The sequence below is a fragment of the Spermophilus citellus genome, assembly GCF_964194105.1.
Source record: "Spermophilus citellus genome assembly, chromosome: 3".
Taxonomy (NCBI): domain Eukaryota; kingdom Metazoa; phylum Chordata; class Mammalia; order Rodentia; family Sciuridae; genus Spermophilus; species Spermophilus citellus.
The window spans coordinates 187,525,203-187,551,677 of NC_138184.1; the positions used below are offsets into that span (position 1 = coordinate 187,525,203).

Consider the following 26,475-nt stretch of genomic DNA (forward strand, 5'->3'; position numbering starts at 1 on the left):
TTCATTGGCAAGTGACATTATCTTTTCAAGCCTCAGTTTTCTCTTCTATAGGATGGAGATAATAGTGCTTTTTTGGTAATAGGTACTCAAAAATATGATTTCTTTTTACATCTCCGTATCCAATAACCATTGCCTTCAGATTTCCCAGGAACCATGTTGGAATTCACATATTAAGATTTTGGAAGCAAAAATACATGATTTGCTTCATAATGATGTTGCTTTAGTCTTCATAAAATCCACTTCATGCTCTTCAAAGAGACATAAATTCTCAGAATGTAAATAATGTGTTTTCTGCAAAAATAAGTCATTTCTCAAGCAAATACTTAGCTTTTCTGTCATGATTTCATTGTTTAATTCTTGAACTGGTCAAGATTTTAGTGAGCCTATAAAATGTTCTGATTTTAAATGTGCCAGTTTAAGAATTAAGTCCTTTAAAATGCTAGTTTTATATCTCTAAGTAATTAATAATATGACTGTATCTCTTCAACTAATAACAATCTTCATGTACATACCTTTCCAACTTTTCAGATAGATTGTCAGCAGAATCAGCAGAAGGAATTTGGTATATGTCTGACAATTCCAGGCGCTGTCTGTACCCTTTCCTCAAAATTGGTCTAGTCCAGCTAAAACAGAAAGAGGCAGAGCACATATAAGTATTCCTTTGATTTGGTTTCCAGCATAAACATGGAATCTGATACCAATTTAAATCTTCTAGCATGTGAATAGTACCAGAGGCATGCATAAATATGACAATAAGTCAATTCATATAAATAACAGAATTCATATCCTACCAGATACACCTGTATAAAACATCAACACTGCTTAAGTAATGTGACCATCTCTTTGTCAAAGGGATCAGGAATAATGATGGTACGATACTTCCCAAAGGAAAACAAAACCTGACTGATAAACAGACAACAGATACTTAATTATCATCTTCCATAACTGTCATTCTAAAACAAGGTACTCAGCAAAGACTTATATATAAAAGGAACAGTCTATAGCTAGGAGTGAGTAGTTTATATCAATTTGTGGACTTACTTATCATGTCTGAATCATCATTTGAGAGTAGGAATTGTAACTCTCTTATGTTTCTTTACCTCACTCCACTATAGTTACATGGCTGTCCTCTAGGCATCTAATAAATAACAATTTGTGATGAAAATTAGTGATAGTGGTGTGGAAAATAATTAAACAGAATACCCTAGTGTTTTCAGATATATCATTTCTAACTATTATGGATAAGGCAGAATAATCTTCAGAAATAAGAAAATCTAAAAAGAAAGAAGAAGAGACAGGTGAAAAATTTGAAATAAATCATGGACAAAGAAACATTTCTAAATAAAATTTAAGAGAATGAGAACTCCCTCAGGTGAAATTTCCCTTATCTATTGAAGAAAGGAAACTTGCATTTAATTATTCCCCAAATTATGTTTTCTCCCTCAGCATCTTTCTTTGTTCCAAAGAATTGTAAAATCTGGTGTCATTGGCACTTCATTTAATTATGCATCAAAATGCCCTGTTAAACCACCAAAACTCAAAAAGGAGCATGTTAGCCCTGAGAGGAAAGATAAATTTATAATAGGAACAAATACTCTAACGAGGCATTTCAGAATTTTTTAAAATCGAGTGTAATGCCACATTCAAAGATTTTGATATTATTACAGAGCAAAACTTTGCAGATGGCCTTCCATGTCTGACCTCATCACTTCGACATTAAGGGTCTGGATTCTTCTTCACATTTCTTCTTCTCTGGCTTCTTTTTGCAGGGACCACTCTATGTTCCTGATATTTCTAAAATTTGTCTTTCAACCACACTTTTGGTGCAATGCTACATCGTTTACAACTAGAGAAATGAAAAGTGGTGTTGAAATTGTGGACAATGGATCAAAATGCATTCTGCTGTCATATATATCTAATTAGAATAAATAAATAAATATTTTTTTAAAAAAATTTTAAAATAAAATATTTAAATGAATTAAGGCCCAGCTCTAAAATTAAGTAATTCTATCAATCATTTCTTGCTAAGATATTAATGAGGATATCAGTGATGTGATGCTTAATGTCACTTTTTTTCATTAACTTGCAAATATGCATTTAAACAAGAGCTTTCTTTAACAAAAGGTGATAATTAGATTCAGTCTTCATTGCTGGGTCTGATCCATTGGTCATTTTTCCTGGAGAAAAATAATGAAAATAGATGAGGCCCATCTGAATGCCGTAGGACAAGAAGCACCAGGATCACATCATGTCTGCAGTTGGCACCATCTGAGAAAGGCATGGCACCTCCACCTAGTGCTCAGCATCCCAGCAACCAACATACTGGAGGGTGAAGTTGGAAATATAAATGACAGGCTGGGGTAAACAGAGACAGACATTTAGGATTGGATTTAGGTTATGATCCTTGGTAAACTTAAGCCAAGAAGTAAAAAAGGTAAAACAAAAGCTTGCTATTAGTAAAACCTTGCACAGCACTTTTCAAGTCTCTTTCACAACCATGAGTACATTATGACTTTAATGTGAAAAGCTTGTCATGTGAGTAGAGAAAAAAGGGAGAAAAATCATGCTCAGGTATGTTAAACTTGTCTGAATTACTAAATGTCAAAGCCTAGATTTTTTCCACATTCTTTTGACTTCATTCTTTCCTTTACCATGTTTAGCTTTTGCTATTTAAGAAAATTAAGTATGATTAGTTGTGCTAGACATACATTTGGGAAGAGGCATTGAAAGCAGAGAGAACAAAAGCTAGCCAGCTGCAAGTAGTGGTATGAAGGCAAATATTTAACAATTCCTTCTTCAGAAAGAAAGAGAAAAAAAAACTGACCTATGGCATTGGCCATTTTCTGTGATGTAAATACTCTCACTAGGACCAATTTCAAGTTACCAATATGAAGTCATTGAAAAGATTGGAAAGAGATATGCAGTTGCATATTATAATATGGTAGGTTTACCACTCAGATACTTTGAACATAAATAACCTCAATAGCACAGATAATAAAATAATTAGAAAGTGAGAACTTCTGAGGTTTTAATTTTTTATTATTTATTCTGAGGTTTTATAACTTTAGTGTAAGTTTCAACAATTTAATGTTTAATAGTGGTTATGTTAAACAACAAGCTTACAAACTTCCTAAATATGTTAACAATTGGCTCAGCTAGAAAAAACCAGCTGCAGCAAACCACTGTCAAATGTCTGAATTTTTGCGAACAAAGGTAAGGGCACTGAGGACAGAAACTAAAGGACTTGTAGATTTATTGAGAAAGATAATGTGTTCTACCTATTAGTAAACTTTGTATTTTTAACATGTTTGAAATTATTAAAATATAACACTGACTTCACAAGCAAGTAGAATTTTACTATATATCACTACCATAACAAAAAGCATTTTTTTAGAGAGAATTTCTAATATTTATTTTTTTTTTAGTTTTCGGCAGACACAACATCTTTGTATGTGGTGCTGAGGATTGAACCCGGGCCGCACGCATGCCAGGCGAGTGCATTACCGCTTGAGCCACATCCCCAGCCCACAAAAAGCATTTTTAAGAAACTATATCTTTTCAGTCTCCTAGAAACAAAACTCTTTGGTTCATATCTAAGATCTGGTGAGCATTCCCATAAATGAATTGCTAACTCATTTCAAAGTAACGCAATTTGTGGGTTGCTTTTATAAAAAGCTTCCACTGTTATCTGTGCCATTTCAATAAGTTAAATTACAACATGATATCTGATTTTGGTCATCAAGAGTTCCATAACCCAGCATCATCAAATCAAACAAATTCGGCAGTTTAAAGACCCAAGGTTGCCATCTATAATCATTACTACTAATTAGTATTTCCTGGCAGCTTCACCACAGTAAACCTATATTTGTGTCCTAAAATAGACACTTAGCTTAAGATCATATATAAAAACTAAAATTCATTAACCTTAGGTTGCTTGGCAGACACCATTAAATCACCCTAGAGAAAAATTTTATTCTCTGAGGTTAAACCAGTAAAACTGAATGAAATCTGGCCTATTAAGAAGTTCTCCAAGCCTACCTAAAGCCAGTCTTGTAAATACAAAACAAACAAAACCTCCAGACATCTGTACTTAAACATTTTATAATATTAATTAATGCAAAAATCCAGCCAGTTTTTCTTTTAAACAATCCTGGGTACAAGAGTGCAGAGTCAGGAATTTCACCTCGATATTCCTTTCATTAGAAATCATTGAACATCCTGGTATATCTGAGCAAGTATACCTGAAACAACCAAAAACAACTGTTGCTTGGCTTTCCTCTGCCTTCCATATCCCCATCATCTTTTCCTCTCACCCCCAGCTGACCTTGCCTTCTCTTTTTTTCATAACCAGCACTGTATATGGACAATGGATTTATGTTGCTACTTTGAAATTGTGACCGTTTTCGAAGTTCTTACTATCTCTAAGAGAAGCTAGCTAATTATTAATGATGAGGTAGAAAAGACCCATAAAGTATACAGAACGTTATAATTTACAAGGGTTAAACTAATTTTGAAAAAAATCCTAGCAATGCAGACATACTTTCCTGTTCACTTAACTATAAAAGGTTTCACATTTATTGGAGGAAAAATAAATTATCACATTATTTAAAAAACACACACACGATATTATATTTAATTTGTTTCATTTCTTAGAACTTTCATTTTTTCTTATAGAGTTCCTTGTTATTGCTTATAATGAAAAAAAATTGTTAATTATGGCCACTATTAAAGCTTTGATTTTTCATAAAACTTGTCCTCTAAAAGCAACATAATTAAAGCTTATAATCATCTTCCATTTGACATTTGACTTATTAATCCAACAGAGGCATCTGACATTTACATCTGCTAAAACTTCTGAAGGTCATATATCAGATCTTTTCAAAGTCAAAATGATTTTGTTTGTATAAAACAATCATGTTCCCATGGTATTTAACAGTACTTTATATTTCACTAGCCAAATAAAAGAAAATGAAATAAAACAGCACATTCAAATCTCCACTTGTATGACACTTCTTCCAAACACTGACATAGTAATACACCAAAAGACTAGTAGCCTTTTTCATTTTCCCATGAAATAGTTAATAATTAAGGAACAAAGGAAATTACTCTAAACTACATTGGGTAGACTAATTCAAATACACTAGAAATTTTCTCATCTTCCAATAGATGTACATCTCAGTTGCAGATCCTCTAAAGGTAAGTACCATGACTCTCTACCTGGCTTTCATGGAAGCCAAACTCAATGCTGACTATAAAACATTACAACTGTACATTATTATGTGCTTTTTTATATATACTGCTTGGCTTTACTTTAATTCTCAGAGTAATAGAGTTTATTATTGGGATTAAAACAGTAATAATAGTTAATATTAATAGAGTATTATGACATCCATAAAAAATTCTATTTCATATACAATATTTCTTCCAATATCCATAACAATAACTCCAGAGATAAATCTTGGTACCAAATTTTGGTAGCCAATTTACAGATCAGAAATTGAGGCTGAAGATGCTTAAATAATTTATCAATGACAGAATTAAAAAATAAAACAGCAAAATAAATAACCAATACCATAACACCAAAGCCTACTCTTGTATTCAATATGCTATATTAAAACTAATCTCAAAAGCAGCATATACTTGGATATAACAATGAAAGCACAAGCAATATTAACAACAACAAAAAACAGATAAGTTGGACACTATCAAAATGTAAAACTTTTGTACTTAAAAAAATTTAAAAAAGTGGAAAAATAATCCACAGACTAGGAGAACAAAAACGTTTCCAAATAAATATCTGATAAGAGACTTGTATATAAAGGACTCAAAAATCAGTAATAAAAAAAATCCCAATTTAAAATAAGCAAAAGACATGAATAGACATTTGTCCAAAGAAGAAGATATACAACAAAAGGCCAACAAGTACATGAAATGATGCTCAATATCACTAGACATTAGAGAAATGCAAATCAAAACCACAATGAGAATCCACTTCATTCATAATAGAATGGTGTATAATAAAAAATAATAATAAGTGTGGCAAAGATGTGGAGAAAATTCTAACCCACATGCACTGCTGGTGGGAAAGTAAAATGATGCAGATATCCTGGAAAACAATTTTTAAATTCCTCAAAATAATAAACGTAAAGTTTGCTAAGAATCATCAATTTCACTCCTTGGTATAGACCCAAAAGAAATGTGTTTACCCAAATATGAAAATGTATGCCCATAAAAAAACTTGTACCCCAATATTCATAGTATTATTATTACTTGACAAAAATCGGAAAAGTCTGAATACCTATCAACTAATGGATAAATAAAAGGGATATTTCAACAAATGGAATATTATTCTACAACAAAATGAATGATGAGCTAAGTATAGTGACACACACCTATAATCCCAGCTACTTGAGAGACTGAGCTAGGAGGAGCTCCAAGTTTAAGGCCAGCCTGTGCAATGTAGAGAGACCAAACTCTGTTTCAAAAATAAAATTTAAAATAGGCTAGATGGTTTTGTTCAGTGGTAGAGCACATGCCCAGAATGCCTGAAGCCCTCAGTTCAATCCCCATCACTGCAAAAAAGAAGAACGATGCGCTGATACATGTTATAATGAGGATGACCCTTGAAAACATTGCCCCCAGTGAAAGAAATCAGTCACAAAAGAATACTTTATTCAATTTATGTGAAGTTTCCATAATAGGCAAATCCATAGACACAGAGAGTATCTTAGTAGTTGCTTAGGGAAGAGGTAGAGTGGGGCTCCAGAAATAGCTGCTAATGTATATGCAGTTTCTTCCTGGAGTGATTAAAGTGTTCCAAAGTTGACTATGGTGGTGGTGAACACAACTCTGGGGAACTTACTAAAAACTCATTGAATCTTATACTTGTAAATTGGTATGTGAATTGCATCCCAATAAAGCTATAATTAAGAATAACATTGATGTGGCTGTGTCACTGTAATATGCTGATTTTAAATCCTTTGGGATTTTAAGGATTGGGATAGCTGGGTCAAATGGGTCAAATGGTAATTCCATTCCAAGTTATCTGAGGAAATTCCATACCACTTTCCATAGTGGTTGCACCAATTTGCACTCCCACCAGCAGTGTATGAGTGTACCTTTTTTCCCACATCCTTGCCAACATTTATTGTTGCTTGTATTCTTTTTTTAATATTTATTTTTTAGTTTTCGGTAGACACAACATCTTTATTTTATTTTTATGTGGTGCTGAGGATCGAACCCAGTGCCTCGCACATGCCAGGCAAGTGTGCTACCACTTGAGCCACATCCCCAGTACCTGTTGTTTGTATTCTTGATAATTGCCATTCTGACTGGGATGATATGAAATCTTAGAGTAGTTCTGGATTGCATTTCTCTAATTGCTAAAAATGTTGAACATTTTTTCCATATATTTGTTGATCGGTTGTATTTCTTCTGTGAGAACCAACCTAGGTGCCCTTCAACAGATGAATGTATAAAGAAAATATGGTATATGGAATGGAATATACCTCAGCCTTAAAGAAGAATGAAACTATGGCATTTGCTGGTAAATAGATGGAGAATATCATGCTAAGTGAAATTAGCCATTCCCCCAAAAAACAAAGGCTAAATGTGTTCTCTGATATGTGGATGCTAATTCACAATAAGCCGGGAGGCTAGGGAAGAATAGAGTTATTTTACATTAGGTAGAGGGGAGTAAAGGGAGGGGAGGGGGTTAGGGGTAGGAAGAATAGTAGAATGAATCAGACATTATTACCCTATGTACATATGTAACTATATTACCTGTGGGATTCTACATCATGTACAACAAGATGAGAAATTATACTCCATCTATATTTGATGTATCAAAGTGCATTTCACTGTCATATATAACTAATTAGAATTAAAAATAAGAATAACTTCACAGAGAAATCAATTGTCAGTGTTCATTTTGGAATTTTTCTAAATGTTTGATTTGATACTTCTAGAACTGGTAAAAAGAATTCTCTTTACAGTAACTTTGACACTCTAAGTCCTTTCAAATATGTTAATGCTTATGTGGCTACTGGAAAAGATTTAAGGCTATGTACAAAGCTCACAAGAGATTAAAGAATTGGTACCATGAAACATGAGTTGTGTAAGTGGTTTATTTCCTGACCCGCAGAAGCAAGGAATGTAACTTCCATAACTATTGTGAATTGAGGGGTAGGTAATGGTGATAGTATTCTAAAGAAACAAGGAATATGCACCATTGGCATTGAAGGCCACTTTGAACAGCTATGCCTAACTCATTCTATGACTTGGATTTAAGAGACTCAAGGAATTAATGAAGCAGTGAGCAATGCTACCAAAAAACCCACCTCTCATGAAAGACAACAGAAGGTACAACCTTGTGATTTATGGTCTCTTCTAGAAAAGTAGATTGAGTGTCTTTCCATGATGTGAGTTTGATTTTTAGTCTATTTGGGCATGAAGCCACTAACAAAAGCCACAAAACTGACTGTAGCTGGAGCAACTGGCAAGACAGAATGATTAAATGCCCTATGAAATTGCTGCATCCTGTCTGAGTTCACTTTCAGGAGCTCTTTACTAACCAAGAAAGACAAGTGATACCATGGCTCTCTAATTTCTAATTTGTATTTCCATTGGCAATACGAAACATATTTGAAACCAAGAAAATAAGGAAGAAGGGAAATAGATTGGCCTTAAGATTTTACGGTAGAAATGCCACTGGGTAATAACTGGCAGGCATTTTTAAAAGCTTACAGAGGGAAACTTGTGTGACTGGCAGGACATCAGCACTGTTACTGTTAGTCACATTCTAGAGGACAGTTTCAAGCATCCCCAGTGGAAGCTGAAAGGAAAAGAAGAAACATAAGTTCCATCTGTCTTCTACCTGAGGTAGGAACAAAACATACTTTACATGAGTGATAGAGAGAGCTTCCACATGATGCAGAGATTTAACTTTGCTGGCATTTGCTTTACAATTACTCCATTTATTTGGCCTTGTTCCCTCCCTTTTTCCAAAACTCTAAATTCTGTATTGAGGCTCTTTGTTCATCTAACTTGTCCAGACACCATCACTAACACCCAAAATAAACACCACTGGAACTTCTCTGTCCCTTGGTAGAGAAAGACCCACTTCTTTTTCAAGCCATGATTGCATTCTGGAACTAACTCAACATCTGGTATTGAAGCTACTTCACTTTTCTCTTCAAAGGTGTTTCTCACACTGTGGAGATCATATCTCTTTTGGGGAGAAATCCTCTAAAATGATCTGGAAAATGAAGTTAGGTATCTGATATAAGCTCAAGAGACAAAACACATGCTAGACTTTCTCATGGCCTTCAACATCCAAGTGATTTAATGATCTCTTGCCATGTGTATTTTAAAAATCACTAATTATTAAGTCCTTTATGATGCTTGTCATGCAGTACCTCAAGGTTGCTTTTCACAAACTTAAAAAAAATTAAAAATACAGTAATTCCAAGATAACTTGTTTGTAGATTTTCATTTATTTACTTATTTTGCTTGATGGTTAAAATGGTCAAATGGAGGCTAGGAGCAACTTCAGAAATGATATAAGATAAGTATGATTAAGAACTAATACTCCAAGGATGACCATGATACAGAGGATACATCAGAAGACAAAGTTGATGAGTTTAAAAATTTGGTTGTAATAAAGATGGTCTCTCTAGGACGCTACTTGGAATCATCAAGCCATATGACCAATCAGTCAATTCTGGAATTTTTCTCATTTGTGTTATTCTCTCTTGCCCCACTTTGTGTATGTTCTTTGCTCTGTGATACCCTTGTATAACTATTACCCAGGATTATTTTTCAGAAGGATTTAAAGAGCACCATGACTTTTGGTTCAGGGTTCTCAGCTGTGGCTGATTTCCCATCTTCCAACTAAACATGGGATTTGATTAGTGATTGCATTTTAACCCTTTGCATATTCTGCTGTGATTGTATCATCTTCTTGAAAAATTGCCAGTTTTGCAAATTAAAGGTAAATTTATCATCATTTTTCATTTCTTCCCCTTTCAGGAAAGAGAAAGGAAGGATATATATGGATACATTGCATGGTTCAAAACTTAAGTTTCAAATCCCTGTTTCTGAGTTGGAGGAGCAAAGCTATACTTTCATTATCTTAAAGTCTTGACATCACTGGGAGAGGCACCAATAATAAAGCTCCCCAGAGTTGTGGGGAAGGAGAGCAGCAGCAATAACCTAATCCTTACCCAACCTTGCATCCTTCTGAATTCCAGAAAAAAATCAAGACACAGTCAGGGAATGGATATAGAAATTAGTCCAAGGCTTACCATAGAAGTGAAATGATATTGCAAGAACCTTACTTTAAATCCCCCTCATTTAATCTTTATGTCTTCTTTTAATAAAAGCAATATATAGCTGAGTAAAGATCTATTTAAATAAAAACTAAATTGCTATATTTTTCAAGAGAAAAACATACAATAATGAATGACTGCTTTGTTAATTGCTCCTAATAAGCAATCTAAGAATTCAAAATGGTCACCTTGGCAATCAGGTAACTAAAAACAAAAATCGTAACACAAATTATGATGGTTTAGTGTATCATTTTTATAGCCATTCAGGAAGATTTTCTGACCTCAAAATGTCATGATCTCTTACTTCCATTTGTGCTTTAGGAAAATGAACTTTAAAGAAAACACTGAGCCAGATTCTCTTCCTCTTGAACTCTGCAGGAGCTCCCACTGGATAAAACCATTGATAATAAGGTGGTTCTTAATTTTTAAAAGGATTCTCCTATTGCCATCACCAGGCATGGCATTCTTTGGTTCAGACAGGTCACACTGAAGAAAAATGCATGACTTCCTTGAGATAAAACCTGACCTCTATTTACAAGAAACCCCCAATGAGCCTATCTTCAGTCTAGGTTTAGCCTCCCTCCCATGTGCACCATTCTGCACCATTCTGGGGGCTCTTCCACAGCTTGTTTATTCCTTTGTCCACCAATCCTCCATGCTCCCCCCACCCATAACTATAAGGCTACAAGGAGAAACACCTCATAGATCAATCTCTCTCTGTCTTTCTCTCCCCATATCTCTCTCTCTCTCTCTCTCTCTCTCTCTCTCTCTCCAGGTCTGTCCCTTATACCTACCATACAGCATGGTGCATAATTGTGATTCAGTTTTTTTTTTAAAGTATTGGATCTATGTAACCACAGTATACTTTGTTTACAAATTCCCTCATAAAATGGAAATCTTTTTTTTTTTTCCTGGTATTGGAATGAAACTCAGGGGCACTTTACGACTAAGTTACACCCCAGCTCTTTTTATTTTTTTTCACTTCTGAGAAAGAGTATCACTAAGTTGCCCAGGCTGGCTTCAAACATGTGATCCTCCTGCCTCAGCCTCCCAAGTTGCTGTGATTACAGTTGTGTACCACCACGCCTGGCAAGACTATATTCTTGAGGATAAAGTGGGTGTAATATTTATCTTCTTACTTCCATTGTCTTGTTCAGTGCCTTGGACAGACTAGAAACTGAATGAATTAAGTTTTTAATTTATTCTACAAACATGGTATGTGTATGCCCCATGTGAAAATACTCACTGCAAATAGTTTTTTTTTTTTGCCATTACTCCTGATCAAAGATGTTAAAAGTAAAAAAGAAAAAAAAAAGTCAAAACATTTTTTAAGACTATAGTAAATGTGATGCAAATGTGAGGTGGTCTCTACTTGGTCAGGGGCCATTCTTTGATAACATTTCCTCCCCTTTTATGAGTTGTAACTTAAAGTTCATAATCCTAATACTTCCCTTCAACACTAATTCTCAATAAAATGTTTTCATATGTAACACTCTTCATTATTAATATGTGCTTCCTAATATTTGACCCTCATCCTATTATTAATAGATTTGTACAAAAATTTCACTTCATTCTTCTCAAGAACAAATGGTCCCCTTTATTATGACCCTCCTTGATAGTTTCTGTATCATGTCTCTTGACATTCTCTGTATTATCTACATTTTATTTATGTACCATTATATATGAGATACACACAGTTTGATAAGTTTCACAAATTACTGTAACCTGGTATGTGTATGGAACTCCACAGTTTCAAAATACTTCCAAATCTCATTTTGCTCCTGAAGACAGTTCTTGATTGTTAAACATGGAACTGTCTCCCATAAAACGTTTGTGACCTTATTTGGATATAGGATCTTTACAGAGTAATCAAGTTACAGTGAGGCCATCAGAGTTTGCCCTTGTCACCATGATGGCTACTTTTATTAAAAGAGGAAATTAAGACACAGATATGGGCGCACAGGGAGAACACCCTGTGAAGATGAAGGCAGAGCTCAGGGTGATGCCTCTGCAATTCAAAGAATGCTAAAGATTACCAGAGACCTCAAAAGCCAAGGGAAAGACATGATACTGACTCTCCCTCACAGCCCTCAGAAGTAACCACATCTTCCACCACCTTGGTCTCAGATCTCCAGCCTGCTGAACTGCAGCATAACACATTTCTGTTGTTTAAACCACCCAGTTTATGGAACTTTGTTACAGCATCTCTAGCAAGTACAATATATTGGTCCTAAGCAACATGGAAATTCTATATTGTCCTAAGACAATGCAGATGGGATAATCTGAATATTTAAGATAAATTTTTAAAAGCTGAGGATGAAAGTCAGTGGCAAAGCAAAAGCTAAAATATGCAATTGGCAGAGGCCAATATGATGTCCATAAATTACAGAAGGTACAGGTATAGTTCATAGGAGAGGAGAATTAAAATGAGACAAAAGAAATACTTTCTTAGAGCCTAAACAGAGAGTTCAAAACATGCCAACTACAAATGTGGGGCTATGGCTGATATTAGTGTTTTCCATTTACTAAAAGTTACTCTGTATTTGGCATTATTTGTTGCCACTTAAGACATGAAAAGTGATCACAGAAGGTGATGGGTAATTTTGTGTCAACCGTGAATATATTTTGGGATCAGATAATATTTAAATCAATGAATTTTGGATAAAGCAAATTTCCTTCCCTAATGTAGGCAAGCTTCATCCAATTTGCTGAAGGCCTAAAACAGACAAAAAGATTGGTCTACCCAAGCAAGACAGAATTCTACAGCAGACTGCCTCTGAACCCAAACAAAAACATTGGCTTTCCCAGTTATCTAGCCTGACAGCTAACCCTGCAAATTTTGGACTTGCCAGCATGCATAATCATATGAGCTAATTCCTTATAATAAATCATATATATTGAGTATATTTATTTACTATAAATTCTGTTTCTCTGGAGAAACCTGCCTAATGTCTTCATTGTTTAATCTCTACATTATATAAGTAATCATGTCACTACAATACACATGGGCAAAGCTCAGTTAACAACCCATTTTTCCAGCACACCTGTTCACACAAGCTCTCATCACAACTTAACAGAGAGTTGTACAACACCCAGACAATAGATAACAAGCTACAAGACGATACCATGATGGTTTTATAACATCTTAACATGCTTATACACTCTAAGGTGACATTGATCAAAAGACTTGCCATCAATTTAACACTCATCTATTCAAAAAGAAACAATATGCACAGCTTTTAGAAACTAACAGTATTATATACTTAGGCATGCAATTACCTATCACTTTCTTCTTTTGTGTAATAATTAAAATCTTAGTCTAAGCCTTACATTCAGGTACAAATATATATATATATATATATATATATATATATATATATATATATATATATTCTTCTGAATCACTTTTGGCCTTTCACATCTATGAATAGAGGTACAGTGACAAGCTGAATTCATAGCACCTTCACCTGTGGCATAAGCAGCATAATTTCAAGGCACAGGGAAGTGCTGAGTTTTAGCAACTTCTACTATAATTACCTTGCCTGGTATGCCAGACAAACTTCAGACTAAATATTATCTCTTTCTCTCAAAACTAGATCACAGAGTAACTTTTCTCAAAAAATAGCAAGCAACAAACTAAACTTAAGTTAAAAGTCAACTTTTTGAGGTGAAACCAATGCAAAAAAATAAATACAAATGCAATTATAGGAATATATATATATATATATATGAATATATGAATACACACACACTTTTTTATGTATTACTAAGTATCTATATTACAATTTATTCCTAGGCCCTTTGGCTGACAAGTTTGTTTTGATTTTGTTTTTTAATACCAATTGTAAAGGGCACCTCAATTTCAGAAGTGTTACACTGTAAAAACCATAATTATGTAGGACCAAGAAAATGGTTCATACAATCATTTTAGAATAACTTTATTTTCACCTTTATTATAAGGGAGAAGTTAACTATATTTTCAAATTGATGGAATAGTTATTGTCTTTTTGTTGTTGTTGTAGATAGATAGACACAATATCTTTATTTATTATTTATGTGGTGCTGAGGATTGAACCCAATGCCTCACACATACAAGGCAGGTGCTCTACCACTGAGCTACAGCCCCAGCCCTAGTTATTATGGTCACTTCTATTTGTATATTCCATGGAATATTTCATTTGAAAACTAGGATTCACTAATAAAAGTAAGTATTGTTTTTCACAAAAACCATTATACTAGAAGAATCTAAACTCAAAACTCAAGAGAATTTATCTAAACTCAAGAGAAGAACCATCTGCCAGGTGGCCCAGCCCCTTCCTTCAGCTCTAAGAAATAAAATAAATAGAAAAATGGATGACATGAATGATGAAGACTTGGTATCAATGGTCATAGTGTAACACCAGAGAAAGGTAGGTGGACCTATACAAAGCAATAACAGTGATTAAGTGCAAGGCATGCTTCTCTGGCCCTTCCAAGAACTAAGTCTTATGTCTTATTTAAATAATATTATTTATACTTATGACAATTTAAAAGGAATAACTTTTGAAAGAATAAATTTCTGAGACAAGAAGCTTTCTAAATCAAACAAAGTGAAACTATGTAATTCAAGAATCCCATTCTAGATTTGTGGCAATATGATATACTGGTTAAGAACAGAGATTGGATTTAGACCCATCTAAATTCACATTCTGATTTCACAATAATTAACTGGGTGAGCTTTTATATAAATTCTTTAACCTCTCTGAACCACATATTTCCTACATGTAGAATGTATCTAGAATTGTTCAAAGAATTCATTGAGATAGTATGCATAATCCCTAGTTTGTAGAAAGTGCGTAAGAAATGTTAGGAGGCAGTGGAAGGCAGAGCTGAAAGCTTCGGGGACCACTTAAGGGAAACTAGTCAATCCTGTGACAAGTTGAACTATTTCTATTGTTAATTTACTAAAGAATGGCTAATTTTTACAACTTTCTGCCTTGAACTCTAAGACTCGTAAAGAGGAATGCTGGGAGAGAAAGAAGGTTAATGGAACTGGGAGAAGATGGAAACCACTCCATACCCCACATTTTATGGTGCTTTTTGTTTTTGTTTTTCATTTTGTTTTGTTTTTATTAGAATCCTGTATATATATTTTACCTCTCCCTAGACTTTGTCCTCAAATCTGTTTTCTAATCTTTTACTAATGATCTAAGAAATGAAGAATCTATAAACACATTAATAATGGACAATCATTTCACTCTTGCTTTATTTGTTTTGTTTTCTTTTAAACTAAAACCATGGATCAGAATCTTCTGGAAGCTTTTATGAACTCTGTATCAAGTCCTGTCCTAGACTTTCCGAATCAGAAACATGAGGAAGAATTGAGGCCTTAATGACCTACTGGTTCCTAGATTCTTGTAAGCAAAAAGAATCCAATTTTTCAACTGGAAAGTTGAAATTTTTTGAACAGATTCTGATTTAGTAGGTATAGAGTAGAACTCAGGAATCTGCATATTTAACATAAAATATATACCATGTTATATATGTATTATATTGCATATATATACATAAACTACATTGATATTTAGTATATGTTTTGAGCAGGTGATCAGCAGATATTTCAGGAGCACTGAGCCAATACCATCGAAAATACTGTTAATTATGAAGTGAGAGCTCCTGACTTTAAAAGCCTAAGCATTTACCTCAAGAATTTATTTATCACATTTCAAGCTAGATATCTCTTTTCACAAAACAACTAAATTTCGAGCAACTTTTCATCAATGAAGACTTGGTAGCTCATTGTTTTCCTCTAATAATTTATACATGTCCACTAGCCCAGAATCTGACCCCATTCTACATTAGTGACTCAGTGTGAACCAGGAAAGACAAAAGTCTTTCTACTTCCTTTCAAGGCAGAAGAAACAATGGAATCACCAAAGACTTGCATAAGTTCAAATAGTCTGCAGTTACTAGGTTAATAATTCAGTGAACACAAAAACTGTGTCCAAGATTAAACCAAATATATGTTTCTAAATGAAATGAACTTATATTTACATTTCATAAGAAATTTTTAATTTTTTCATAATACAGTAAACAATTTTTATTGTCAAAAAATAATATTGGTGACTTTGGAATAGCTTGTTATATGAAATGTACTTTGCAGAGTAAACAATTTTATAAACCAAAACTTTTGGTTCCCTTCAAAAAGTGGGCAAAGGTAAAAATCTAATCTGTTAATGATGGCTTTGTATTCCAAAGGGAAAAAGATGTATTGTTAAAAATATTTGAAAATTCTAGCAAAAGCAGAATAATTAGAATGTTTAATAAATTTTTATGTTTTTTTAAGTCTTTAAATCACTATATCCCTGGCAGGTATCAAGAGCTTAATATGTACTCTAAATAAATACATACACACATGCATGTGTGCATAAGTGAATGAATAAATAACTAAAAAATCACATTTTTATTCCAAAGTAATTACTTTCACTTTAATGAGTTCATTTTATAGTGATTATCTTTCTGGCTAATAAAACTACATTGCATAAAAACTTAGCTCTGGTATTACAGGAATTACTACCTCTGAGTTTCAATTTCAACAGTTTAATAAACTCAACATAGTGAATAAAATTTTAAATCCCATTGTAGTTATGTCTTCTATGCACTGAATTAAATAATTTATGTAAATATCTACTGCCTAACTGTACTACTAATGTTGGTCCAAGTTGGCTCCATAATCTAATTAATCCATGCAGGATTTATTTGCTTTGATTACTTTTGTTCACAACACACATATACTAGCTATACATTGACTTTTATGGATAGAAGAAATAAATCTATCAGGCATCAGATGAAGAAATGTGAGTTTTTACATGTCAAATCTATCTTTGAGCTGAAAAGTAGAAGTCCCTTTGGTAATAAGTATTTAGTCAATTTGCTTATAATTTTGAGAAAAAAAAATGTATTCAGAGGTCCAAGACTTTTTTCAAATAACCATATTATTACCTGGATTTGAGCCACACATATAATTTCCTTTCTCATTTTAAAGAGATATAGAGTGTTTGCATAGGCCTCCACTCCCACACCAAGCCTTCTCCAGTTAAACTTCTTCACTCATTTACCTTGTGGTTCAGATCAGCAAATCTAGATGTTCTTCTCTCCCCTTCCCCTTTCACCTCTAATCAATTGTCTTTCAGATCCATCCTTCTATCTTACTGCCATTCTTCCAGGTTATCATTTCTTTTGCTGAAATGGTCCTGTCACTCCCCTTCATAAATTTTGTGGCTTTTCCCTTACAATATGATAAGTCTCAAACAAACATTACCATGCCTCTTATGATCTGGCCTTTGCTAGAGTTTCCAGACCCATCACCCACAAATTTCTGTCACTCATTTCAGGAAGAATTCAGGATCAGAATTCTCTGATTTCTTTAAAGTTGCCTTACTAACTCTTTCTGCCATTCCTACACACTATTACTTGGTTCTGCATTTAAATTTTCACTAACTCATCACCACCCTCTGTCTGTATAACTCCTACCAAATACCATCTTTCAGTGTGATACAAGAGACATTTCCTCCAATAAAACCTTGGCAATCCTTGGTCAGGATTAGGTCCCCTTGCTGAGGGTTTCTATAAGCTTGAGATTCTGGGTGTGAGAGAATTTGTCACATAAAGACAACAGCAATTTCTTTCCTATCCACCTCTCCCTTCTTAATGCCTTGCATGGAATACAGAAGGTAGTGAATAAATGAATGAGAGCATCCCCCAAGTTGTCCCTGAATCATTTGTACAAAGGAACTCTGTTCGGACTCAGCTCCTTTGGGAAAATATCTGAGTGTGGCTTCAGGACTGAAAGTCCTAACAGTCCTAGATAGCAAAAAACTTCAGATCATTTCCTTACATTATGAGCAAGAAATTAGCAAATATATTATCTCTCAAAGACTGAGCAATGAGGGTCACAAAGAAGATGATGGAATAATTGCTGTATTAAAATTTTGCTCATAGTTCTGCTTCCTCTTCTTTTATCAAAATGATGCCTCTGTTGCATTGTTAATGTTGTCATCAGTGTGTAATATATGTATGTCTCTAACATTGGTCGTGGAATCATTCTTACCACACACACACACAAAAAAAAATTATTAAACCATTTTATATGAGAGTCCAAAAATGGTATGAATATTGCACTAAACAATTTGGAGAAGACCCTAGCATTCAGGACTTTACAATTTAAAATAGTTATTGATGTCAAAAGGTAGTAATAAGCGTGCTGCACAGAAAAAGAGCAAACTTGAAAAGCCTTACAACTTGGATACAATTGTGAAAATCAGATCTTTCCAAGCTCTGTAGGGATATAATTCTCTTCATCAGGTTGTCTAAAATTAAATTGAATTTTTTTAGGCTTCTTGCTAAAGGTACCCAAGCTGTCTGGTGACACAAAGCTCTATAGTAAAACTACTTGGTAATGATGATTTCTCACTGAAACAACTACATGGTACATTCATTCTGAGAAGCAACTGAAATATTTATAAAGTACTTGACATATTTACAAAGTAACCTATCTGTCAGTGTCCCCAAACATCCAAACCTCTATTATAATCTGTTTTCCCATTTTGACCTCATTGTATCATAGGGATTTTGATCCAGGGAAATGCCCTACACAAGATGCGTCAGGAATCATTGGATTAAAATGACCAAAATTGCCGCTGAGTCAGAGGTGTTTTTAAAGTCTTGACAAACAACATATAACCCCATGCTAAATGGTTAACACCCTTCCCTGATGGTTTGGCAATCCTATACTTACATTATAGCTCTATCGTACTGAAATTACAGGTTCTTACTAAAGGACACTAACAATAATAATATATTTTATAGCAGTGTTCATTCAAGGACCTTCTAAAACAAGTTTCAACATTTATGTATTGAATATTATCACACTAAGTCCTACTTCCTTCCATAAAACATAAAGAACAACAACAACAACAACAAAAACCCTGTAAAATCATGTTTTCTCTTGTGTTATGAACAGGCTCTGATGGATATTTTGACTACCACATCAAACATAAAATATTGATGAAGCAGTTAAGAAAAATAGATTCCACTGCTCTCTTTAGCAAGGAATTAAATATTAAAAACCAGCCAGGCAAGGTGGTACCCACCTGTAATCCCAGTGGCTTAGAAAACTGAGGCAGGAGGATCACAAGTTCAAAGCCAGCCTTAGTAACATAAAGAGGCCCTAAGCAATTTAGTAAGACCCTGTCTCAAAATAAACTGGGCTGAGGATGTGGCTCAGTAGTCAAACTCCCCTGGGCTTAAGCCCTGATACCAAACAAAACAAAACAAAACAACACTAGATTGTATGCTTCCTGTTCTAAGTATATAAAAACATTCACTGGAATACACTTGAAACCAAGGGGTAATTGTTACAACTTGTAAAATTAACTAAAAGAAACAATCATATAACTATGTATTTACATACAGATGCTTCTTAGATATACCTATATATAATTACAATTTTACTTAGACTGTGTAGAGAAGGTATTTTAGAATTCTGAGTTAAACCAACCAAAATTGACATGTATTCCAAGTTGAAAAAATCTGAGCAGTGTTATAACAACATGGTCAGCAAAATAAAGATGGGTGGAAAGAAATACTGAGGCACTGGTGTAGAGTCAACATTTGTGAGTGTTTGGGCAACACTGATGAAAACAGAGGGACCCCTATCTCAGAGATGGAAACTTGGAACAGTCTTCATTGGAATGGCATTTGCCCACACTCAGTGGATGCATGGTATTTAGGTCCCCTTGGTGCTTTACATCAGAATACCAATTATCCATCTCATATTGGCCTTATGATTTTATGATTTTTTTATTTTTTAATTCAGATAGCCTAACCCTGTTAGAGTCAAACCTTCGATAATGCACAAGTATCGGTCAGAACCAGACTAGACTCTGGCTTGAGTAGCTAATTGATTTTCCTTGGCAACATTGTTATAAACACCCCCAAAAAATTGCAAAAAGATTCATGACACAGCCATAATTAGAGCTTTATTCATGTATTATAACAGAAATAAAATTTCAATATAAAATAATTATAATGGAGGTTTTTACAATGTGCTTTAATTTATATAATGTATTTTTATCTGCTTCAAAAATTATGCTCTATGAATTTTTTTACATTTATATAATTATACTTTCATTGCTCCCTTCTGTAAGAATTGTCTTTAAAGTTTTAAATACATTTTTTGAAAGACAATATCCAAACTTAGGTAGTACTTGACTGTTAACAAAGTGAATTATGATGAAAACTTGATTTTTGAAGTATAGCCGAAAGTCTTGTAAAAACTAAACTAAATGACCAGTCTGGGTAATATGATCTTTAATCAAATACAAGTTATAAGATAATAACCAGGGGCTGGGGATGTGGCTCAAGCGGTAGCGCGCTCGCCTGGCATGCGTGCGGCCCGGGTTCGATCCTCAGCACCACATACCAACAAAAGATGTTGTGTCCGCCGAGAACTAAAAAAATAAATATTAAAAATTCTCTCTCTCTCTCTCTCCTCTCTCACTCTCTCTTAAAAAAAAAAAGATAATAACCATAAAGAATCAAAGTTAATATATACTTATGAAAATAAATTTATATATTATTTTTAAAGGTAATTTCATAATAAAAGATGCAAAAAATATTTTGATCAAAGGCAAAATGCTTAGGAGTGTCATTTTCACTGTTAGCCACCACACCCATTCTGAAAATTCTAGTGTGTCTGTTTTTAAATTTCTCATTGTTTTCTACTTAATAACTACTAAAATGTCTTAAAGTTTTTTACTATTAGCCTGAATCTTATGATATGCAATTCTTTGTGAATTTCTATCTTAGATGTTACTTTTCAGTCTGGCTTGAGATTTATCTGTAGAATTTATGGAAGGCCCTGGTAACCAGTCTTTGGACTTTGGACAGTTGGCTTCTGTGGGACTTCCACAAGTCAAGTAGATTATTTAGGTATGGATACAATAACCAGAATTCCAATTATGTCATCCAACACATGGTTTGATGCACATTATGACAATTAAACAGAATATGGGAAATTCAGGGAATGGAGAAAGAGAGAAGAAAAAACTGAATAATTATAATAATGTTATAAGAAAATATAAACTTGAAAAATTGCTCAAAATCAGAAAACATAACCTCTGTAGGTAAACATTTATAAATTGATCCCACTAGGATATGAATCCAATTCTATGAAAGTATATCACCTCCATTTATAAACATCTTTCTTCATAAATGTTGTTTTCATAAAAGCTTCAACTTAGTGAACTTATTTCCCATAATATTCATAAACTGCTTGAATTTTTGTGATAAAATCTCTTTTATATTATGCATTATGACAGTTCTAATATCTTTCAAAATTTGTATTTGATGTGAAATCTTTGCAAAATTAAGAAAATAGGTTTTTCTCAAACATTTTTGTTTCCAATGACAAACTCTAGATAATTAAATAAATATTTGATAAAATCTATAACCAGACCATAATATTTTTATACTTTTATGACTCTGAAGTCAATGGGATCATATTCAGAAAGTTTAATTCTAAGGGACTGAAGAAGATATGAGTATCTGACTTTTTTCCTAAATATATGTTAAAGCCATGTTCAATGAGATTTTTCCTAAGTTAAATTCTCAAATAGGCCCATTCATTGCACATACAGACTGTTAGTCACAAAATTATGCTCAAGAGGATGAATTGATCATCTTATACAAAGAACACTGTGCTATAAAGAATGTCAAAATGTGGTAAATAATAACAATAATAATATTACTCATAGCAGCTAACATTTACTAGGCTAAACACATGTATTTTCTCAAAAGATTAATCCTTATTAATCTTCAAATTTTAAAGGTCAAGTCATACATACACAGAGATGTTAAGGGACTTGTCTCAAGTCACAAAGTTACAAAGCAGTAGAGTCTGAATCTAAACAATATGAATCCAAAGTCTACCACCCTTGACCACTAAGCAATACTGCTTATCCCAATGCAGAAAATAAGTTTCTACCCTTATAGTCCATAGGAAGTTTATAATCACTGGTACTTTAGGTGATTGTCAATTCCTATAAATGATAGGAACTTAATTTTTAAAAATACACCTATTCTTAGAGGAACTTATTATGAAATAGTTTAAAGAACAGAAATGAGTAGCTTTTAACAAATTTAGTACTCATTATAATACATTTTCTTTCCAAATCAATTTAAGAGCATTTCCCAAACTATACTAAAATGTATTAGGTAATCTGCAAAAGTAAAATTTAAAAAAAATACTTTGTAAATGACTAATTTTGAAGTTCTTTCTTACTTAGAAGTAGCCATGGGAAACTGGGTCCGGTGATACATGCCTGTAATCCCAGTGGCTTGGGAAGCTGAGGCAGGAGGATCAAGAGTTCAAAGCCAGCCTCAGCAATTTAGCAGAGCCCTAAGCAATTTAGGAAGACTGTCTGTAAATAAAATACAAAAAAGGGCTGGGAATGTAGCTCAATGGTTAAGCCCCCTGGTTTTAATCCCTGATACCATAAAAAGAAAAGAAATAGCCACGGTATATTCCTTCTCCTAAAAGCTGCCTTTTGACTGATTAGCTTTAGGCTCCTCAAAGTGTTCTAATAAAAAGGCTATAAATTATGCCAATTAACATTGTGATTTTGTAAGTAGTAGGAAAATTGATCAACAGATAAGCCAGTTTTATAAATAAAGTAACAAAAGGCTCTCGAAATGTCAATTCAAAAGGTAATTGCAAGCCTGTGGTGGTGGCACAAGCCGGCAATCCCAGCTACTCAGATGGCTGAGGCAGGAAGATCTTAAGTTCAAAGCCAGCCTGAGAAACTTAGATTCTGTCCAGAATAAAAGTTAAGAAAGGTCTGGGGGTGTAGCTTAGCAGTAAAGCAATGGGCTCAATCCCCAGATGTGTGGTGGGCAGGTAATAGTGAAGAATAAGTAATTCCAAAGAGTAAAGTCCTTCTCTCCCATACACAGGGGAGGAGTCTCCTTCAGTGGCCAATGAACTCTCCTTAACACCTGAGTTCCAGGCTCATTGTACATACAAAGAATTGAACATTAGAGACATGTGAAAGCTGAATATCTTCCCCTCCACACACACACATATATAGGCATATTTATAATATGTTTGACTTTTCTAATACTTCACTAGGCTGATTCATTGGAGAATTATGAGTCAAGTAAAGGTCCCATGAGAACTGTACCTATTCATTGATTCATACAAGTATAACAGGAACAAGGTAGATGTGGTATCCAAAGAACACTTCAAATATGAAATGCTACATTTAATTACACTTTGCCTAAGACTCTGAACTATTTTTAAAAACCTCATTAGATGAAGTTTGCAAGCTTTTATTGCACATCACATGCAAAGTAGAACAAGAGTACAATTTATTAATTGCCAGTTGCACATAACTTCAGTACCTATACCCAATGCTTCACATTTCCATGACTGTTCTGACCTCCCTTAAAAGTCCATCACTCATCATGTTCATGCTTAAGATAAATACTTTGACAGATTTGTTTTCATTCTTAAAAAGAAGAATAATGAAATTGTGGCAAGTACTTGTTAGACTTACTCAGTATCATAACAATAAAAACTTTAGGCACATAATTCCCACTTTCTCTATCCCGTTTTTTCCCCAAAATTCAGCTAACAAATAACCATTTATTACCTGTAGTATGTGTGCCAAGAAGACAAGTTTCCAAGGCATGGAAGGGGAAAACAAAGAACAAACTTAAGAATTTATTACTAACAACTTTATAAATTTCTCAAAAAAATTTAAAAAAATCAATTTCATCTTAGCATATTTGATTCTTGGGAGTCTGACTCTCAGTGGCAAATAGATTTTGCTCTCTATTCAAACACTTGGCTTCAGCTTATTCTTTTTTCTCTTAATGAAATTTTATTCCACAATATCCATGTTTTCTTTCAAAACAATGAATGATAGTGCATCTCTTTAAAAAATTATTCCTCTTTCCCCCAAAACTCTGCCCATATTCACTCCCTCTTCCTTTCATGGGCACGTGTCCTTCCAAAGATCCGCTGGACACCCTCTCACCTGAAAAAAAGTTTGGAGATGACGCTGGCCTTTTCCAGAGGCGACTTCTGCATGGTCTCTGGGGCACTGGGGACCCTGCCAGGGCAGGCTGGGCTCGAGCTCCTAATGCCAAACGCCCTACTTCTCTCGGTGCCTGCCGCTCACCCCTTTTTCTCTGACTCGCTGATGTCACTTGCTTTCAACTCCCGCTCACCCACCCCTCTCCCACACACCTCCCCTTTCCTTGCGTTCCTTCCCCCGCCTCCACTGCCCAGGTTAAAAGCCCAGCGCGCCATAGTCCAGCCCCAAATTTGCTCCTGTGGCTTTCTCCACCCCCTCTGCACCTAGATCGCTCCTTCCTTCTGGCCTCCTTCCCTCCCTCCTGCCCCGAGTCTCCCTTTCCCGATTCTGATTCCCAGCCTTCCCGTGTCGCGCGGTCCTGTCGTGCAGTCCTTCCAGATTTGTGTCCCTACCGTCCAGCCCCAGCCCTCCCACAGGTGGGAGACAATCGTAGCGTTCTCCAGGTCCGGTCCACGACACTCGAGGATAGGAGCACCGGCCCGAGCAGAACCAGCCCCCGCTGGAGCCTCAGGGACTCTCCTACGCACCAGGTTCTTCAGGACCCAGGACCTAGGACCCGCAGCCGCCCTCTTCCCGGAGTCTTCCTCCTCCTCTTTCCTGAGATCCTAGCCTGGTTCGTGTAACATTTGCAAGGTGCATTTTGAAAAGGGAATGAAAATATGCTCCTCCTGTATCAAAATACAGCCTTAGAGAGCTGGAAAGTTCTGTGGCAATGTCTGATGCGCTTCCTCTGAGCTTCCTTTGCGTGTCAGAGGGAAGAACCAAGCTTTGTTAATTTCAGGCGTAGGTGAACTCAAGTGTGGCAAAGACGCCTTAAAAGTCGTATTTGCATATTAAAAAAATCTGCAAAAGGTAAGAGGAGATATTTCTTTGCCCATTACTTGCCCAGGATTTGTTCGTGGCCTGTCGCAAGTACTTCAGCAGAGCTGTGTTTTTTAGGCGGCTTTGTGTGTCTTAGAGACAATGACAAGCGGACAGTGTGTAAACTAACCCGCCCTCCTACAGATTTCCTAGTCTTGGCCAGCAAAACATCTTAACTAATACACTGAAAGGAATCCAGTCTTTGAAGCAAAGTAGTTCACTTTGACCTGACTCAGGGGGAGAAGGAAAAAAAAAAAAAAAAAAAAAAAAAAAAAAAAAAAAAGCTGTCTTGAACTCTCTGAGGGCATTTAGGCTTTCCTGGGCAGGCAGTCATCTGGGTGCCTTCTTTCCAAGTTTTCTGTGTGAAGACTGTGTGCCTGGCTGCTGTTTTTTTTTTTTTTTTTTTTTTTTAAAGAGACAGGCCTTTAATTCCTGAATCGTATTGTGTAAAAGCAAATGTACATTGAGTTTGAATTGAAAATTTCAAACAGAAGTAAAAATTTTGGCCTGATCATTTAAAGGCAAGAGTGTTTTTCTTGTGAATTATCTTATTGTTGACTTGTAGTCACCCAAATACAGTACATATAAAACGTGTATTCCATAATGCTACAAAGAGCAAAGAGGAGAACATGCATTAAATTAAATAAATGTGTCCAGCAAGTTTTTATATCTCTGTTTTATTTTTCAATGTCATCATTTTTCCTTATCTTAAAGTAAATTTTAGAAACATTTTTATTATCTTAATTATAATAGGAAAAGAAGAGTGAAGATATAAAACAAATTATATAAAGTTAGAGACCAGGAAAAAGCTTCAGTGTTTCTAACTCATAATCCCTTGCTTCAAATCCTGTGCCCACATTTTTTCTTCTCCAGCATGACAAAAATTGAGGCTGTATCTTCACTATTGACTTTTCCCAGGTATGTGATTGAACTCACTCCATCCACTCTCCACCCCCACTGTTTGCTTTATAACTGCTAGTGTGACCCATCAAATATAATACACACATTTTGAAATAAATTGCTAATCAGTTCCTCTTTGTTATCAACAAGCATGTGACAATAAAGAGATTAAGAATTAAGTTCCAAAGATTATAGAAGCTGACTAAGGGCTATGACTCAAGGAGACCCCACATATTTGTCAAGTAATC

At 34.6% G+C, this 26,475-nt stretch overlaps 1 protein-coding gene across 1 annotated transcript in view; it reads right to left on the minus strand.

Annotated features, from left to right (window-relative positions):
- Nucleotides 1-24,459, minus strand: part of CFTR (CF transmembrane conductance regulator) — a gene marked incomplete at both ends in the record, with an annotated part of 159,650 nt that extends 135,191 nt beyond the window's left edge. The window contains 2 exons of the mRNA XM_081286845.1: nt 513-623; nt 24,407-24,459. Of these exons, the coding sequence (XP_081142971.1) occupies nt 513-623; nt 24,407-24,459 (164 nt within the window). The remainder of the gene's footprint in view (nt 1-512; nt 624-24,406) is intronic.
- Between the last annotated feature and the right edge of the window lie 2,016 nt (nt 24,460-26,475).